We start from the raw sequence: 18,828 nt of genomic DNA, 5'->3' as shown, positions 1-18,828 counted from the left end.
CTCGGTATGAAACAGGCTCCTAAGGAAGAATTAAAATAAACCCAACACATTGGAACAGGACACGACAAACAGAAGGGGAAGAGCCCAAAGGAAAGTGTTAAGAATCAAAGACCAATGTTGGTACACTTGGGAATTCCATAAAAACACAAACTGGAAGCCATGAAATATAAAATGAGGTAAGGGGGGGGGGTGGGAAGGAAAGACCCTGACAGAACATTTCAAGACCAGGAACCACTAATGATGCAGTTGAATCATTTACTGTTGGCAGTCTACGGCTGGGCATTCAGTCTACCCTTACCCTTGTGTTTCAAGTGAGACTCCCTTGGAGAGTGAATTTTTTATTTGCAAGTGGTTATCAATTGGAGATATCGTCTGGGTTAGGGATGGAATAGGTGTCCATTTCTTTGTCTCTAGGATCTTCTCTGGTGGAGATCCATGCAGGCCCTGTGCATGCCACCTCAGCTCTCTGAGTTCTTATTTATTGACTTTTTTTGCTTTAGAGGGCCTTGCTTTCTTGGTGTCCTTCATCCCTTCTGGCTCTTACTCTCTTTCTGCCTCTGCTCCTTTGGGGTTCCCCGAGGGGAGGGATTTGACAGACATCCATTTAGGGCTCACTGTCCCAAGGTCTCTCACTCTCCTCTGTATACTTTCTCTCTCTCTCTCTCTCTTTTTGAGACAGCGTTTCTCTGTGCAGCCCTGCCTGTCTTGGAACTCTGTAGACCAGGCTGGCCTTGAACTCAGAAATCCACCTGCCTCTGCCTCCCTAGCGAACACAGTGCAAACTCCTAACCTTCCTCACACCTTAGTTATTGTTTCCTCAGGAAATACTTCTCCACACTGCAGAATGTGGCTCTGTAGCCATATATACACACATTCCCATCACGACACCAGACTCCACAGGGTCTCTGTACAGGACCTCTATCCCAGAGCTGAGTTTGTTCAGGACAAATCCAGTAACTTACACATACTTGAAGTCAGGCAAGTTGTGGGACACAATAAATGGAACTTAAGCTGAATTGATGAGCGATGGCTGAGAATTTGCAAAGTTGGGAATCTTGTCAGTGGGGAGGCCCTCCATACCTGAACTCTAAGTTACCAGAACTGAGTCGTGGAGTGACGGTGAAGTCACTGTGAGGCCAAGGTTAAGTCATAACTGTAACACGCGTAGGTAAACTGACGGAGAACAGTAAGCAGGTCTAGGGGATCTTCGCGAGGGTGTGGGGCAGAACAGGCACTCGGTAGCAGGCCCCACTTTTAAGCTTCCCCCAGGACCTGTTAGGGAGAGAAGATGCTTAGTAACTAGTTAGCTGGGAACCAAAAGTCCAGTTACCCCCCAAGTGCCGCAAGGCCACGGGGCCTCGCAGCGTCAACTGCCCCTTTTAAGTCATTTCTGTCTTCTGGGCACCATCTTTTAGACCTGCACAGTAGGACAATCAGGTCATCGCGACCATCATCGGATCCACAGGACAGGGCCTCCCTGGTCTCCCCCCAGCCGAAGGAGACGACCCGCGCAGTCTAAGCAAGGACAATGGGCTTATCTCTTTCGGGCCCGCGCCCCAGCCTCAGGGCCTAACACCCTTCCTGCATTCCTCGCAGCGCCGGCCTCCGCTCCAAGCTCGCGGAAGGCACGGCCGGAAGGGGCGGGCACCGCGCCCGGCGAGTCCTTCGCGCCATGGCTTCTCGTGGCGTCGTTGGCCTTTTCTTGCTCTCTGCTCTCCCTCTCTTGTGTCTGGAGCTCCGGCGCGGGATCCCGAGTCTCGGTAAGTGTTGCCTTTCCCACTCTTGGTGCTCACAGCTGGGGCGTTTTCATCTGACTGGTTGCAGACCTACGAGCGCTTTTGACTACAACCCCCAGAATCCTTCGCGCCCGCCCCTTTTCCGGAGCCGCCTCCATTTCGCGGGAAAGGTTCTCTCGACTCTGGCTAGGGTTGGCTTGGAAAGGGACCGTAGTGAGGAGTTCGGGGACAGATAGGAACTGTTCCCCTTCAAAGAGTGATGAGAGCCGGAAATAAATAAGCTGATAGCATAAGTGCCTTCATAGCATTGAGACTAAGGCTTAAAATCAAGGAGCCATCGCCTGGAAAACGGCAATGTTTCAGGTGAAGGCCTTTGTGTCAAGATCAAGGAATGGATGAAAGGGAGTCCCCAAATAACATTTAGTAAATCCTTATTCTGAGTCAGACCCTGCTTGCAATCTCAATCCCCACTCTACCGTAAGGCACTGTTAGCATAAAAAAACCAGCTCTTTACCTCAAAGCGGTTAAGAGTTTATTTTGGAATCAAATCTAAATGTCCGTGGTCTGGGGATACAGGTTATTTCAAATTCTCGGTTCCACGGTTCCTTAAAGTTTTTATAGTAACAGCCAAAAATGTCATAAAATACTTCAAATATAAATTGGCCCATCAGGGAGATGAGTTACAGCAACGTGTAGGGAAACCTCTCCCGGAGGCCTTAGATACTCACAAGGTTCCGAAGTTTTGGGATTGGTGGAAGGATGTGGGCTAAGTTAATATATTGTGTAGGTTTCACGTGAAAGGCATAGATGCCCATTGAGTAGCTATTAAGGGGGCTAATTAAAGATAGCCCATAAAAATCTGTGATTAGGCTCTGGACCTGCAACATTTGAACCACTCCATAGTCTTAAAAAGTTCTTATCAGTTGATCACCTTCTGTAGAACGTGAGGGGAGACTTCTTTGGGGGTACTTGAGTTTACTGCTGTGATGTTTATGTTTGAGAGCACTGTGCTCTATTGAGGACGGTCAGTGACTAGTTGGAGGTGGTTTTGATCTTTTCTTTCTTTTTTGTTTGTGTTTCCCTTTGTGTTTATTTGTGTTTTGAGCCACAGTGTTTCTGGGTTACAGCCCTGGCTGCCCTGGAACTCACTTTATAGATCAGGCTGGCCTTGAGCTCATAAAGATCCATCTGCTTCTGCCTACCCTGTGCTGGGATTAAAGGCATGGGGCACCACTATTCCGCATGGTTTTTCTTTGTTTGTTTCTTTTTAATTGGATATTTTATTTATTTGCATTTCAAATGTTATCCCCTTTCCTGGTTTTCCCTCAACAAACCTTCTGTCCTATCTCTTCTTACCCTGCTTCTATGAGGGTGCTCCCCCAACCACCCACTCCCGCCTCACCGCCCTAGCATTCCTCTACACTGGGGCATCAAGCCTTCCCTTCAGTCCTTTCCCTAACTCCTCCATTTGGGTCCCCGTGTCCAGTCCAATGGTTGGCTGCGAGCATCTGCCTCTGTATTGGTTAGGATCTGGCACAGACTCTCTGGCTCCTGTCAGCAAGCACTTATTGGCATCAGCAATAGTGTCTGGGTTTGGTGTCTGCAGGTGGGATGGATCCCCAGGTGGGGCAGTCTCTGGATGGCCTTTCCTTCAGTCTCTGCTCCAGTCTTTGTCTCTGTATTTCCTTTAGACAGGAGAAATTCTGGTTTAAAATTTTGGAGATGGGTGGGTGGATATGGCTTCCACAGGTTCTCCCTCCCCTTTGTGGGAGGTATTTCAGCTAATGTCATCCCCGTGGGGTTCTGGGAGGCTCTTGCTTTCCTAGCATCTGGGTCTTTCTGGTTGTTACCCCCAGTTCCTCATCCACCATTGCTACACACCTCTGTTCAATTTCCTGATCCTCTGGACATCTCCATCTCCTCTCATACCTGATTCTTCCCTTCTTTTTCCCCTCCCCCTCATCTCTTTCTCCCAAGTTCTTCCACCCTCTACTTCTCTTGATGATTTTGTTCTCCCCTCTAAGTAGAACTGAAGCATCCATTCTTTGGTCTTCCTTCCTCTTGACCTTCATGTAGTCCATGAGTTGTATCATGGGAATTCCATGTTCTTTGCGTAATATCCACCAATCAGTGAGTACATACCATGTGTGTTCATTTGGTTGTCTGGAGTCTTAACTTCTTGAGTTCTTTGTATATATTGGATATTAGCCCTCTATCGGATGTAGGATTGGTACAGATCTTTTCCCAATCTGTTGGTTGCTGTTTTGTCTTACTGACAGTGTCTTTTGCCTTACAGAAGCTTTGCAGTTTTATGAAGTCCCATTTTTCAATTCTTGATCTTAGAGCATAAGCCATTGGTGTTCTGTTCAGGAACTTTCCCCCTGTGCCCATGTGTTTGAGAGGCTTTCCCCCACTTTCTCTTCTGTTAGTTTTAGTATATCTGGTTTTATGTGGAGATCATTGATCCACTTGGACTTGAGCTTTGTACAGGGAGATAAGAATGGATCGATTTGCATTCTCCTACATGCTGACCTCCAGTTGAGCCAGCACCATTTGTTTAAAATGCTGTCCTTTTTCCACTGGATGGTTTTAGCTCCTTTGTCAAAGATCAAGTGACCATAGGTGTGTGGGTTCATTTCTGGGTCTTCAATTCTATTCCATTGATACGGTTTTTCTTTTATGTGTGTTTTTTGAGTCTTCAACTAGCTTAGGTTAGTCTGCGTCTTGAAGCAAACCTCCTGCCTCAGGCTTACAGGTCCTGAGAGGATAGGTGACAGCTGGCTAACCCAGAGTTTTTGAAGGGCCATTCTGAGTTCTGTGTGGAGAATGTTTTGGAAGGAGTCTATCTATAGTGCAGAGTAGCCAGGTGAGTCAGGGTTTGCTGTAGTAAGTAGTTATGGCCATGACTTGGGCTGGGGTAACAGATGGAGTATGAATTGTGGACAGAGTTGGATATGGTGAAGCAGAAACAAAATACTTCTTGGACAGGTAGTCTCCATGTCTGCCTTTCTCCTTAAGCATGCTTCTTTGTGTGTGTGTGTGTGTGTGTGTGTGTGTGTGTGTGTGAGAGAGAGAGAGAGAGAGAGAGAGAGAGAGAGATGTGGGGGGAGTGTTGGTGTTATTTTTTGAGATAGTGTTTCTCTGTGTAGCCCTATCTGGTCTGGAACTTATTCTGTAAACCAGGCTGGTCTAGAACTCAGAGATCACCCTGCCTCTGCCTCCCAAGTGATGGAATCAAAGGTGTGTGCCACCACTGCCCGGCCAGAGTCCTCTTGCTGGCCCAATTTGACTTTTATTTCAACAACAACAGTAAGAAGAAGTCACACTCATTCATGATTGCAAGACCCACCCTCTCCCTTGTCTTTGCTCTGCTCCTGGAGAATCTTCTATTTTTCTCTAATATTTGAGTCACTAGTCATCAAGAAGGTCGTCACTCAGTGTTGTGGGAGATCTGCTTCCCTTCAGTACTGAGCTCAGGAAGTCTTGAGGGTACAGACCACATCAGACTTGTGATTATGTTCCAAGTGTTGAAGAGTTGGAGAAAATGCGGCAGCCTTCTAGCTGCTGTTCCTCCGTTCAAAAATGTCACTTAACTCTGCAACCCTTTGCTGTGAGATGGTGGTAATTGACTTCTTCGAACCTTCCCTCCCTTGGGTTCTTGATAATCTGCTGACAATATTTAAGCCAGTTTTAGAAATTATATTGAAGACCCCCATACTCAGAAGACCCTTCCTCAAGCCTCCGGAAATCGAAAGCCTGTGGTCAAAACAACAAGCTCTTTAGCTCCAAGAGCAGGGTTTTGGCCCTGAGTGGTGGGTTAAAGGGTCTTTTATAGCATGGGGTGGGGGGAGGAAGGCATTTTCGCGCGCTTACACATGAATGGTTGCATTTTCGAGCGCTTACACATGATTGGTTGTTTTACAAATTTTGAACATAGCACTGGGAAGACCAAGGGAGGGGTAACCAAGAACAGTGGAACATTTCAGAGAATCTAGCCCAAATGATCTAGAGTCATTCGAAAATCACTGCACACTCATTCTTCTCAAAAATGTGATTTTTACCATGCTATTGTGTCCTATCCTGCCATTTACCAACTATTTCAGATGAACTATCTTCCGGCTATAGCCCCACCTAGGTGGCAGTGTAAGACCCCCCCCCCCCCCCGCAAGGGGACCCTCTGTAAGACCCCCCCGCAAGGGGACCCTCACCCAAGTCCGGACCTGCATGCCCCAAGGACACACGAGAGACCTTCTTGATGCAATTGCAGAGGAGATTTAATGACGAGGGCTCTCGGGCTGGAACATATCTCACACAGGAGATAGAGGTTCCGCGCGCCGGACCCAGGGAACTTGGGATATTTATCGATAGGGGTTGGGGAGAGCGGGAAAATTTGGCGCGGTTACATATGATTGGATATTTCAAACATCAGCAACTTGCAGAACTGGCAGAACTTGCAGAAACTCGGACCTCCCAGAAAAGGGAGGGAGAGAAAAGTAAACACCAGATAGCCCATTACTCACTTGGGCTAGTTTGGACTTGTCTGGGCATGCCCTTGTATGCCTTTATTTTTTGTCACCCTGCCCCTGCAGGGGCTTAATATTTTTATTATGACTATATTTAACAAATTGTTGGTGGTCTTTGCTGACCATGAATTTTTGTTATTGTTACAATGCTGCTTTCAAATTTTGTTCTCACAGCAGCATCTTTATCTGTAATCAGGAATGCCTTCCTGCCTTGGGCGAGGCTTGGGGAATGTAATCCAGCAAGTGTCCTTCACCTGGAATGTGAAGGCTTGAAATCTTATTTTCAGTTCCACGTTCTATAAGGCGAAAAATCTACACATATTTCATAAAATGGCCTTTATAATTTTTCACTCTACAATACCTCCCGGGGCAGCGGCTGCAATGCTAATACCGGTGGTCTAAAATTTTATAATTTCTTTTTTAAATGATCTTCAGTTAAAGGACCACGTACTTGGATCTAGGTCCTTATCACATGGATAAGATGGTTTTCTGTATCTGCCAAGTTTTAAAAATAAGAAAATAAAACCATTCTGGAATCAGGTATTAGGGCTTTGGTGGTTTGAATATGCTTGGCCTATTGGGAGTGGGACTATTGGATTCCTGGAACCCACCAGGTGCCGGTGGGGGTGGGGGGTGGGGGTGGGGCAGGGAGGGGGAGGAGAGTTGAGTCTTGATAATTGTCCTCTGACCTCTTGTGTAATGTGATGTACCGCGGCTCACCCGGAGTGCCCCAAATAAAAAATACTTTAAAATATTTTAATGTTATTCTGATGAGAATGACTATTTAAAATAGAACTGGAATTTCACAAGATATTACTCTTAATCTTATTTTGAAGGAAACAATTTTTATGCATTTATTAATGCTCATAATATTTATTTATGATGCAGCTGAACACTACGTGTTCCTAAAGCCGGATGTTTCTTCTAGAACGATTTTCTGACAGGTTGTTGTGGCAGTGACCACCATGTTGAATTTTAGCTCCCTAGAAGACGTAGGAAACCACCCCGGAGGCTTGTATCATTTAGCGTTTAACTATGCTTTCTAGTACAAACAATTCGTCATTTATTATTAGTATCAAGTTGTAGTGTGATATTTTCCCACTACTTTTACAATAAAGCTCGGTCATTGGGCAATATGAAAGGTAGGTGGGTAAGGAGGATGAGGAGGAGGAGGAGGGGGAGAGGGAGGAGGGGGAGGGGGAGAGGGAGGAGGGGGAGGGGGAGAGGGAGGAGGGGAGGGGGAGAGAGAGGAGGTCGAGGAAGAGGGCGGAGGAGGAGAGAAGATGGCTGCGGATGTCTCTAGCAGTCTAAGGTAGTTATAATATCTAGGTTAGGTAATTGAGTAACGATTCTAATTGTGAGGGCATCTTGTTAATTGAGCATTTCCAAATATATAAATCTATTGGATAATGTTTAAGCATTAAGAGTCTTTATTCTACCGGGTACCGCAGGCATAGCAGGAATGGTCTGGGCTCAGCCGAGCATTGTGGACAGTGTAGTGGATTGCCAGAGCCAGCCACCACGCTGGCGTCTCGCAGGTGCCAGGGCCGGCATTTCTAGACGGCTGGAGCAGTGGGGAAATGGTGGCTGCCTGAGAACAAGCTGGACCGGGTGCCGTTTTCTAAATATTACCCCTACATCAAGTAAAGAGAAATTTTCTTTTTAAAAAAAATGTTTAATTAAATTTTTTTCTTTATAAGGAATTAAAGATATCATTTTGCTGAGTGGCCGGATATTCCTACTGCTGGCCCTGCTTACGTTAGTCATTTCCGTGACCACCTCCTGGTTTAACTCACTAAAATCTTCCCAAGTCCATCTGAAAGGTAAGTTTAGTACTTGTACTACCTTACATTTTTTTTCTTTTTACTCAAAAAAAAAAAAATAATCTTTTCTACTCAAATCTTTTTCTTTTGTTACTTCTACAGTAAGAACTGTCCTATCATTCATTTATTATGTGTAATTTCAAGTGGGAGCCTGTTCTCTCCTTCCACCATGTGGGCTCCAGGGATGACTGAGGTCATAGGTTTGGCAGTAAGTGTCTTTACCCACTGAACTTTCTCACCAGCCTTAGGGGCTTTAAAAGCCCTGGATAGAGAGGTGGCGGTGGTGAAGAGAACTGACTGCTGTTCCAGTTGCCCTGAGCGCTAGTCCCAGCACCCATCTGTAACACTAGATCCTGGGGATCCGATGCCCCCTTCTGGCCGCCATTGGCACTGCATGCATGTGGTACATAACACATGCAGACCGAACACTCACACACATAAAATTAAAAACAAAACAAAACAAAAAACAGTATTGTACTTAGCCTTCTAACAGATTACTTTTAAAACTGGCAGCTATTCTTAAATGTTATCAGCAAGCTTCCCATTACGGTTTTTTAAATAATGTATTTATTTATTTTTATTTATTTTTTTATTTTTTTGTTTTTTTGAGACAGGGTTTCTCTGTGTAGCCCTAGCTGTCCTGGAACTCACTCTGTAGACAAGGCTGGCCTTAAACTCAGAAATCTGCCTGCCTCTGCCTCCCAAGTGCTGGGATTAAAGGCATGCGCCACCACTGCTCAGCTAATGTATTTATTTTTATTATTATTATTTTATGTGATTGGTGTTTTGCCTGCCTGTGTCTGTGTGAGGGTGTCAGATCCCCTAGAACTGGACTCACAGGACAGTTGTGAACTACTGTGTGGGTGCTGGGGATTGAACCTAGGTCCTCTGGGAGCATAGCCAGTTCTCTTAACCCCTGAACCATCTCTCCAGCCCTTGGTTTTGTTTTAAGATAGGCTCTGTAATAACCCAGGGTGGCTTGTCACTTACTGTATAGCTGAGAATGACTTTGAACTTCTGGATCCTCCTGCCTCCACCTCCTGCAGAGATTACAAATCTGCACCAACCCAAGGCTCCATGTGTTATAGGTCAGCATTCTGCTAACCAAGGTACACCCTTTTTTTTTTTTTTTTTTAGTTTTTCGAGACAGGGTTTCTCTGTGTAGCCCTGGCTGTCCTGGAACTCACTCTGTAGACCAGGCTGGTCTCAAACTCAGAAATCCGCCTGCCTCTGCCTCCCAAGTGCTGGGATTAAAGGCGCGTGCCACCACAGCCAAAGTACACCCTTAGCCTCTGTAATTTATTGCTTTTAAAATATAAGTAAATACAACAGATAGTGTAAATTATAGCTCTTTCATATCAGCCGTGCAAAAAACATAATTGCAAAAGATTATTCAACCCAATAATATGTGATAGTGTGGGTGCTTTGGGGACTCCGAATCAAAGATTTTGGATTTTCTCTGCTTTGATCTCTCATACTTCAAATGACTCAGTTTGGATATTCAACAAAAACATTGTGATTTTCCATTAGGAATTTTGTTATGGCTGTGTTTTCAGTGCTTGCTGTGAACCTCAGGTGTAGACGTGTGAATAGCGCTGGTGCCCTGCTTTCAGTCCTTAGCACTCAAAAAAAAAAAAAAAATCTAATAAAAACTAACAGTACCTTGCTGTCAAGGAGATGGTTTGCTGCTTACACTGCATCTCCAGCCTCTGTGACTGGCTATTTATAAATATGGAAATGTGCCCCTGATGGTTGGTTCCCGCCTTTGTAAATTGTTCCTTTGCTTTAGTTGGGTGTGAGTCATGTGACTCATTTAAGGGTTGACAGGTTCTTTGCTGAGCTGCATCCTGCCTCTGCTGGGTTCCCCAGAGCATCTCAGGCAAGCCATTCAGGGGAGGTAAAACACACTCTATAATGGAGGTCCTCAGTTTTTGTTTTTCCAGGGTGGGGAATGGGATGATTGCCCTGGTTCTCTGTCTCCTGTGTCCCCAGGCCAGCTGGGTACCTCTGGGAGTTAGGAATGGGGGAGGGGGCAGTATCCACAAGCCAGGCTGGAAGGGGAAGGCAGAGCCCTGGAGGGGGAGGTCAGAACCAGTTTGGTTCCGAGTGAGGGGCTGGGAGAGAGAAGGCCTTCTCCAGATTAGGAGTAGCTCTTATGACAAGGAGCCCCTCCCACCTCCATCCTTGATGAAGAGGTGGTCTGTGCTTGTTCAAACTGCTTTATTTGATGAGGAATGAGAATACATCCACTTTTTACTCAGGGTGAACCAGGGATTAAGTACCTTTTGCAGGAAGGCATGGCCAGGAAGAGAGAAGCATAATGGCTAAATGCTCGGGGCCTATCTAAAGACCCCCTTAACATGGATTTTATTAGGGTTTTATGCTACCTGACTGATTGTCCTCTCCGTGGAGTTTGTTTTAGAGCAGGTAGAGGCAGGCAGGGAGTGGCCCCATTCCTCCTATTCTCTATTCTGGGGTTTATGCGGTTTGGGCGCACTCAGCCTTACTAGCTCTTCTGTCTGGTGGCACCGTCCACTTGCCATAACTTCACTGAAGGCTGATGCTATGCAACATGTAAACATTAAGCTAAAACATTAGGCTAGGAATGTGGCACATGCTATAATCATAGCTTTCGGGAAACTAGGACAGGAGGATCCCCAGTTTGAGGCCAGCCAGGGCTACATAGGGAGACCCTGTCTCCAAAAAAGGAAGTTTGTTATATACAGTAATATTACAATAATGTACAATGTTAGTGAATTGTTTCAGAACAACTTTTATTATAGATGTCATATACATATGTTTTGATTATTTGAGAAGTATGTAATGTTCATATTTGAAGACTTATTCTCAGAGAAAATGCATTTGATTCTTTGAAACTTCAGAATTAAAAAGTACTTCTTTGTTTTGGATTCAGAAGGAGAAAAAGAGAATGAGAAAAGACAAAGACTCGTGAGGGAAAGGCAACAAGAAGCCCAGGGTGAGAAGGTAAGGCCCAGCACTGGAGGGCACTTCCTTGCTATCTGTGTGTGAACAGTCACTGATGTCTAATTCACATGGGATAAAATTGTTCCTTCCCTCCCTTTTTGAGACAAGGTCTCTTGTATTGTAAGATGACCTTGAATTTACAACATCATAGAGGATAACCTTGGGTGCCATTCTTCCTGCCTCCACTTCCTAAGGGCTGCGATTACCATACTCAAAGTTGACCCTTTAAAATTAAAATAAAATCAACCTTATTTATTACATTTCATTCGCTCTTCATTCATGTGTCTGTGTGATGTGTGTGGGAAGAGTTGGTTCTCTCTTTGTCCCAGGGTTGTCTCAGGTGGTCAGGCATGGTGACTGTTGGACTTGCCCTGACCACTGTTACAGCCAACATTGGCCTCAATCTCAGGATCTTCCTGTCTCGGTTTGGCCACCTGAGTGCTGAGATCAAAGCTGTGTGCCTCCATTCCCAGAGCATCATTGTCTTATATGTGCAATATTTTTTATTATTTCTGAGTCTTAGTCACTGTTGTGTTGCTGCAAAAAGACACCAGGACCAAGGCAACGCTTCTAAAAGAAAGCATTTAACTAGAGGCCATGATCATCACGGCAGGCAGCAAGTATGGTACTGTAGAAATGGCTGAGAAGTTTATTTCCTGGTCCTCAGGTGTCAGGCAGAGTGAAAGGTGCTGGGGCCGGCATGGACTTCTGAAACCACAAAGCCCACCCCCAGTGACACACCACCTCCAACAAGGTCACACCTCCTAAGGTTGAGCCTGTTTTAGGGTCACTATTGCCGCGATGAAACACCGTGACCACAGCAACTCTTATAAAGGAAAACATTTAATTGGGGGCCGGCTTATAGTTTCAGAGGTTCAATCCATTGTCATCATGGCGGGACGCATGGCAGCATGCAGGCAGACACGGTGCTGTGGAGGAGCTGAGAGTTCTGCATCCTGATTACATGTAGCAGGGAGAAAGAGGCACTGGGCCTGGCTTGAGCTTCTGAAAAATTCAACCCCCACCCCTCAACAAGGCTTCCTTGTTGAAGGATTGAATTTTCTGATTGTGCCAGTCGCTAATGACTAAGCATTCAAATATATGAGCGTATGGGGGCATTCCTGTTCCAATCACCTCAAGTTTTAAACCTTGTTCTTGATTTATAACTTTATAGACAACATGAACATGTAGTAATCACACATTTTTGCATGACCAGGCCAGCAGGTATATACAGCATGTTTTAAAGCCACAGCAGGAAATGAAGTTGAAAAAACTGGAAGAGCGGTTTTATCAGATGACAGGGGAGACCTGGAAGCTGACCCCCGGCCACAGACTCGAGGTTAGAAAACTCTGCTTTTGTAATTTGGATCCTATTCTTCATTTCCTGTGGGATGTGTGTGTGTGTGTGTGTGTGTGTGTGTGTGCGTGTGTGTGCGTGTGCGTGTGGTGTGTTTTATGCCCAATGTGCCAATGTGTATGGGTGTACTTGTCCAGGTAGACACACGCTGGAGTTTGTGTCAGGTGTCTTCCTGTATTCTACTTTCACAGTTTCAGGTAGGCTGGCTGGACGGGTCAGGGCCCTGATCTCCACCCCCTCCCCTCCAGTGTCACCTCAGGCACTGGGGTTACAGTTGCTATCACCACATCTGTTTAGTACATGGGTCTGAGGATGCTAAACTCATTTCCTGTGAGCAGCAAGTCTTTCTCGCTGAGACATCTCCCCAGCTCCTGTGTTCCTTTTGTATCTATTGCCAAGGCCCATATTTGTGTTCACGTTTCCTTGTATATGGAGCTATTTGCATGCGTGCGTTTGGTAGGGTTTGAGTCCGGGTCTCCCTGTGGAACTCAGGCCGGCCTTGAACTCATTTTGTGGCTGTGACTGACCTGCTTGCTCATGACCTCTGAGCCACCTCTGCAGCCTTTACCTCATTCTTGAGACACTGTCTCTCACTGAACCCGAAGCTCCTGTTGTAATAGGCTAGCTGGCCTCTGAGTTCCTGGGATCTCAGCTTTTTATGTGAGTGCTGGGGATTTGAACTTAGGCCTTTCTGGTGTCAGAGCAAACCATTGAGCTGTCTTCCCATCCCCCGTGTTAGCACATTCAGTTTCTCCGTTGGTAGACATAAGTAGGCTGATCTTACTTTCATTTATTTTTGCTTTTGAGATGAGGTCTTGCCACATTCCCTGGGTTAGTTTTTACCTCCTTGACCCCAAGTGTCTTGAGTCACTGAGACCACAGGTGTGTAGTTCTGTGTATGGCTGGGTACCACTGTGCGACATCCTACCCCGTTCAACAAGCAGGTTTAGCCTGACTGATGGCTTCAGCAGAGTCCCAGAATGACTTAGTCATTAATACTGCTGTTAGAAAAGTTAGTGGTGACAACGGCTGTCTAGGAGCAGGGCAGACTGTTGTTGTGGTCATTCCGAGGCTTCTGTGAGAATTGTGGTGTTGGAGCTGAATTGGGTGTGTCTGTCTGTCAACTCCAACTAGTCTACAGTGAGGTAGCTCAGGCTTGACTAGTGAACTGCTTGGTGTTAGAGTCTCCATTCCCCGTTCCCTGAGTGTTCCTCTCACACGTTTTCCTTGATAAAGGAGGGTGACTAAACCCCAGTCAAGTGGTGAATATTCAAGTTCTGTGAACATTAGGAGCTGAGCAAGGAAGGAGTTCCTGAGCCAGTGCTAGAAAACTATGTGTTAGTGTTTGATGTCCCTGGGAGGCCTGGGAGAGATTGGGGGGTGGACCTGGGGGAGAGGGAAGCTGGGTGGGGGTGGGACTGAGTGCAGTGGAGGGAGGGGGAACTGTGGTCGTCATGTATTTATTGTAAGAGAGAAGAATTAAAAAAATTCAGCATTAAATTCTTTTGCTGGGTAGGAGATCTGGTAAGACATGTGAGGTGCTTTCGTGTCTTTGTGAGCAAATGCTTTAGAGAACTGCTTAAAGAATTTCAGTTTCCCAGAAGTTAGTTCCCGTGGTTGGAGGGCATGGTGGACCACTGAGCACTGGAGAAGGCCTATTCAGGTTGAGCTGTAGGACGTGCGTCTACTGACCTGCTTCCCTCAAGCCAACCTCACCCCCATCTTCCCCGTCTTCCCATAAGTCATCATATTCTGGATCCATTAGGACCCATTCCCTGGATCAGAACCGTTTATGAATTGCTCTCAGAGACTCACTCTGCGGCTGGCCTTCCTATCCTTGTGGGTGTTTTATCTAGGTGACAAACGGAACCCTTGCGGTAGATGAGAGTGTGAAGACCAACCTTTGCACTTCCTGGATGGCTGCCTTTGAGAGGCTGCTCACCATGTGGGCTGAGTCTGGATTGGGAAGCCTGGACGTTTACCAGAACCATAGACTATGATTACAGCATGGATATTTTGGAGTCACCTACTGGGACATTCCTTTGTGTGCATGTTATTGTGTGACTTCCTGGGGAGACTAGACAAATGCCCATCCTCCCAGATAGGTACCCTTCACAGACCAAGGAAACCACTCCACCCACGACTAGCTTGGTGAGTCAGTGGGTTTACAAGTGTGCAGTGCAGGGGCACTCACTCACTGTGCCATCCGTGACACACTCACAGAAGCCCATGGGTGACAGTGACACAAAAGCTCTGTAACCCTGGGCCTTCCTGCATGTGCTGACTGCAGTCAGCAATAGCTCCTATTTCTGTAACAGCGAGGAGGGGTCTTTATGCATCTGCAACTCTAATGCTCCCTGGGTCCTAGACAGCCTTGGGCCTCCTGGGTGCGGGTGACTGGGAAGAAAGAGTTGCACATCCCCACCTCCTGTTTGCACAGCTGTTGATAGCACATCACCTCCCTGCATGGCTGCCTTTGTGGAGAGGATAGGATACCATTAGCTGTTTTCCTTGTTTCTGTCTTTGGAGAGACTCAGTGGCTGGTCCGACAGGATACTTGTGAGGCAGAGCAGATGCTGAATGTTCAGGGCCAGTCTGAACCCCATATGAGTTCCAGGCCTGCAGGGCTACCTAGTAAGATCCTGTGCCAAAGCACAAAACAGCACTGTTCAACCACAGAAGTGAGCCGAGCAGGACCCTGTCGGCTTTTCTTAGTGGGGAAGACTCTAGAACCTGGATAAAGGTGGGTTCTGGAACTCATTCAGACTCATACTTTCTTGCCTAATGAGACTATACTTTAATTTTCTGATCTTAAAAATGACTATCAGAGTTAAAAAAAGTAACGATTATGAATAGATCCCAGTCAATAGAACGTGAGTTTTTTGGTTGTTTTTGACCAGGGGGATGAAGATTCGGAGTTTGAAAATTCAAGTCAGGCATCTTTTGAAACAATTAACGGAGAGGCGGTAAGAAGACAGAACTTGCCTAGGTTTTCACCCGGATTTTCACCATCTGCTCAGCCACGCTCGAGGAAGGAGGTTTGTTGTTCACACTCAGAGTTTGATCGCTGATGGCAGGAGTGTGTTCTTTGAGGGGGCTACGAGGGGAAGAGGAGAATGCTTTCAGCCTGGATGGTGTCTTCCCACAACCTTGTAAAGGGGTCAGCTCTATGGATTATTGGTCCTACTTAAAGATCAAAAACCCGAACCAGGTTAGAGGAAAGCTAGGAGATAAATGGTATTGAAATAATTTGATAGTGTAGAGATGAAGAGGGCAGTGTCCATGCAGGGAAGCATTCCTATTGGGTGTCTTCAGACACTGCTGTGTCCTGTTTTGTGAGTGCCTTTTACAGGTTGAATGCCTTCATTTGGAGTGCTTGGGATCAGAAGCATCTCAGATTTTAGGATATTTTCTTGTATAAATTGAGATATTGGGATAATGCTCAAGTGTAAACACACTCATTTTCTGTATCCCTTCTTTACATAAACTGAAGACGGTTTTATTCAGTATCTCTAAATAATTCCGTGTGTAATGGCATGGCATAATACCTTTGCCACCCAGGTACTGGGACTACGGCACTACGGCACTGCAGCCCAAGGCTTTTCCTGTTTTGTTTTGATTTTTTTTTCCATGAGACTCAGGCAGAGTCACACGGGAACGCAGGATTTGAACCGGGAGAGTTGGGCTCAGTCTGCCCTCTGGTGGTGGGCACCGAAGCCGTGCTTTGTTTTGATTTTTTTAGTAATGCATGTTTACATAATATCCTAGAACATTTTTTTTATCCTAGAACATCTTAAAAGAAAAAAAAATTAGGGAAAGCATGCTGGCCATTGATAGAGGGCCTGGTACGTGTTACATACGTGAGCACTGCTGGGCCGCTTTCCAGTCTGCACTCACTCTTCTTTTCTTCCTTCTTTAATTAAGAGACATTAAAAAATTACATTTACTTACTTAGCATATGTGTATGCATGGGAGTGTGAAGATCCAAGAACTACCTGGAGGAATCTGTTTCTCTGGGGATTGAACCCAGGTTGTCACCCTGTGCCCTAGTCAATGTTCTATTGATATGAAGGGACATCATGACTGTGAAATGTAAAGGACAACATTTAACTGGAGCTGGCTTACAGTTCAGAGGTTTAGTCCATTATCATCATGGCAGAAGCATGGTGGGCATGCAGGCAGACATGGTGCTGGAGAGGTAGTTGAGAGGCCTATATCAGGATCCAAAAGCAGCAGGAAGAGAAATTGGGACTTGCTTGAGCACTTGAAACCTCAAAGCCCACCCCTAGTGATGTACTTCCTCCAGTGAGGCTGCACCTCCTGATAGTGCCACTCCCTTTGAGTCTATGAGGGCCACTTTCATTCAAACCACATCTGGTAAGTCATCTTGCTCACCAAATAGCATTACCTCAAAAATATTACAGAAACTTTATTATGTAAAGTATTATGTCTTATTATGTAGCTTTGGCTATCCTAGAACTTGCTATGCAGTCCTGGCTAACCTTGGACTCAGAGATCTGCCTGTCTCTTTTCTAGATCTTAAGCATTCTGGTTAAGAGAGGAAAAGACAAGAAGCAAGTTAGACACACCTGAAAACAGTTGCCTCGAATTTTCATTGCAATTATAAACTAATTTTCCTTCCTTCCTTCTTTCTCTCCCTTCCTCCCTCCCTTCCTTTTTTCCTTCCTTCCTTCTTGTTTTCTGAGACAGAATTTCTCTGTGTAGCCCTGGCTGTCCTGGAAATCACCCTGTAGACCAGGCTGGCCTCAAACTCACAGAGATCTACCTGCTTCTGCCTCCAGAGTACTAGAACTCAAGTCTCTATTGTAAACTTAAAAAAAAAAAAAAAACTTTTATAAGAATTACATTAGTTATTTATTGTGTGAATGTGTATGTATGTGCGGGGGCAGAGGGTAACTATGCAGGAGTTGGTTCTCTCTTTTCTCCATGTGGGTCCTGGGAATCAAAACCCAGGTCAGGCTGGACAGCAAGCACCATTAATCGAACTCCCAGGCCCAGCTTCACTGTAAAGGTCTGATAAAGATCTGATAGATGTATTTACTGGGAAGCCTTTTAAACCCTAGATGCATGTAGCCTGTCAAACAGGGTTCTTCCTGAGAGTTCTCATATTTCCATTTCATATTTCTTTAGGTTCCTGATTTACCTGAAGAACCATCAGAAACAGCTGAAGGGGTACGTTTCTCTTCTACTTCCTTCCCTTTGTTTGACATCAGGTAAGTCCTGCCTCCCCGTGGGCTTAGGGAGAAGACAGGGTTCCTTACAGCTGTCTTGGAGTCAGGTCTCTTCTGAGTATGGCATCAGATGCTCTGCTGAGTGCTGCGTGGGAGGCAGGCTGCTGAGTGGGAGGGTACAGACCTGCTTACTGCTAACAGCAGCACTGACCCAGGCTTCTCTGTAGTTCTCACTTCAGATGAAGACTACCGCTGCTTGGGCAGTTAAAGACTGGTTTGCTGTGGCTGGGCTGGCACAGCTTCTGCACCTGCCTGTCACTGTCACTGTTTTTCCAGCTTTCTACTACTGGCTGGCTTAGTTGCTGGTGACTGATGCAGGGGACCACATGTTTTTAGAACCATGAAGTTATTAGGCAGCATGCCTAGAAAGAGAACTGTCTGTATCCCATTTTGTGAAGTTCAGCATCAATCAGACTCCTCAGAAAACAGGTTTTGAAGCAGCCATGTGCAGTTAAGAGAGACTTAATCTTGTTAACACATTTCTAACGTTTAAGATTGCTACTTTGGATATCTTAGGAAATCTGAAACTTAGTCACAGATAAAGATAATTGAAAGCAATCCAGATACTGAAATCCTAGGAGAAAGATTTATTTTTTGTGTGTGTGTGTGTGTGTGTGTATGTGCCTGCAAGAACTTGTGTCCTACGTGAGTGCCAGGGGCCCGTGGAGGCCAGGGGAGGTCATTAGACTCCCTAGGGTGGGGTTGCAGGAGATTGTGACTCACCTGATGTGGGTGTTGGCAATTGAACCCAGGTCCTCTGCAAAAGCAGTGCATGCTCTCTACCCCCTTTTAAAATACACCAGGTATTTTCTCCACAGACTGGTGCATGGGGTGGTTGGTAGTGAGCCCAGGGCATTGTGCTGCTCGGCATTCTTGTGCCAGCTAAGCCTCACCCACAAGCTACACTTGAGTTCCCGTCTGGACTTCTGTCTTGTTCTTGAGATGAGGTCTTGCTTTGTAACTTAGGCTGGCCTCAGATCTGCAATCTTCCTACCTCAGTGTCCTGTGTGGATTGGAGGTCTGGGTGACCATTGTAGCTTACATTTGTAATCCACAGGTAGTTACTGTTGCCCTTCGATGCCCAAGTGGATGTGTTTTGAGGAGAAGATTTGTCAAGTCGTGGAATTCACAGGTGAGGAAATATTGTCTTAT

General features: G+C 45.9%; 1 protein-coding gene across 2 annotated transcripts in view; it reads left to right on the top strand.

Annotated features, from left to right (window-relative positions):
* Positions 1-1,199: 1,199 nt before the first annotated feature.
* Positions 1,200-18,828, top strand: part of Ubxn8 (UBX domain protein 8) — a 21,706-nt gene continuing 4,077 nt past the window's right edge. Inside the window, exons 1-7 of one of the 2 annotated variants that reach the window (XM_034519804.2) lie at positions 1,200-1,760; positions 7,960-8,082; positions 10,997-11,067; positions 12,284-12,406; positions 15,325-15,462; positions 17,576-17,617; positions 18,734-18,808. In XM_034519804.2, the coding sequence (XP_034375695.1) occupies positions 1,673-1,760; positions 7,960-8,082; positions 10,997-11,067; positions 12,284-12,406; positions 15,325-15,462; positions 17,576-17,617; positions 18,734-18,808 (660 nt within the window). In that variant the 5' untranslated portion in view covers positions 1,200-1,672. Of the gene's footprint in view, positions 1,761-7,248; positions 7,402-7,959; positions 8,083-10,996; positions 11,068-12,283; positions 12,407-15,324; positions 15,463-17,575; positions 17,618-18,733; positions 18,809-18,828 lie in introns of those variants that run through there. The other variant, XM_076914015.1, reaches the window with a different exon arrangement.

Source organism: Arvicanthis niloticus, chromosome 16 (genome assembly GCF_011762505.2).
Source record: "Arvicanthis niloticus isolate mArvNil1 chromosome 16, mArvNil1.pat.X, whole genome shotgun sequence".
Taxonomy (NCBI): Eukaryota; Metazoa; Chordata; class Mammalia; order Rodentia; family Muridae; genus Arvicanthis; species Arvicanthis niloticus.
This window is presented reverse-complemented; position numbering and strand designations above follow the sequence as displayed.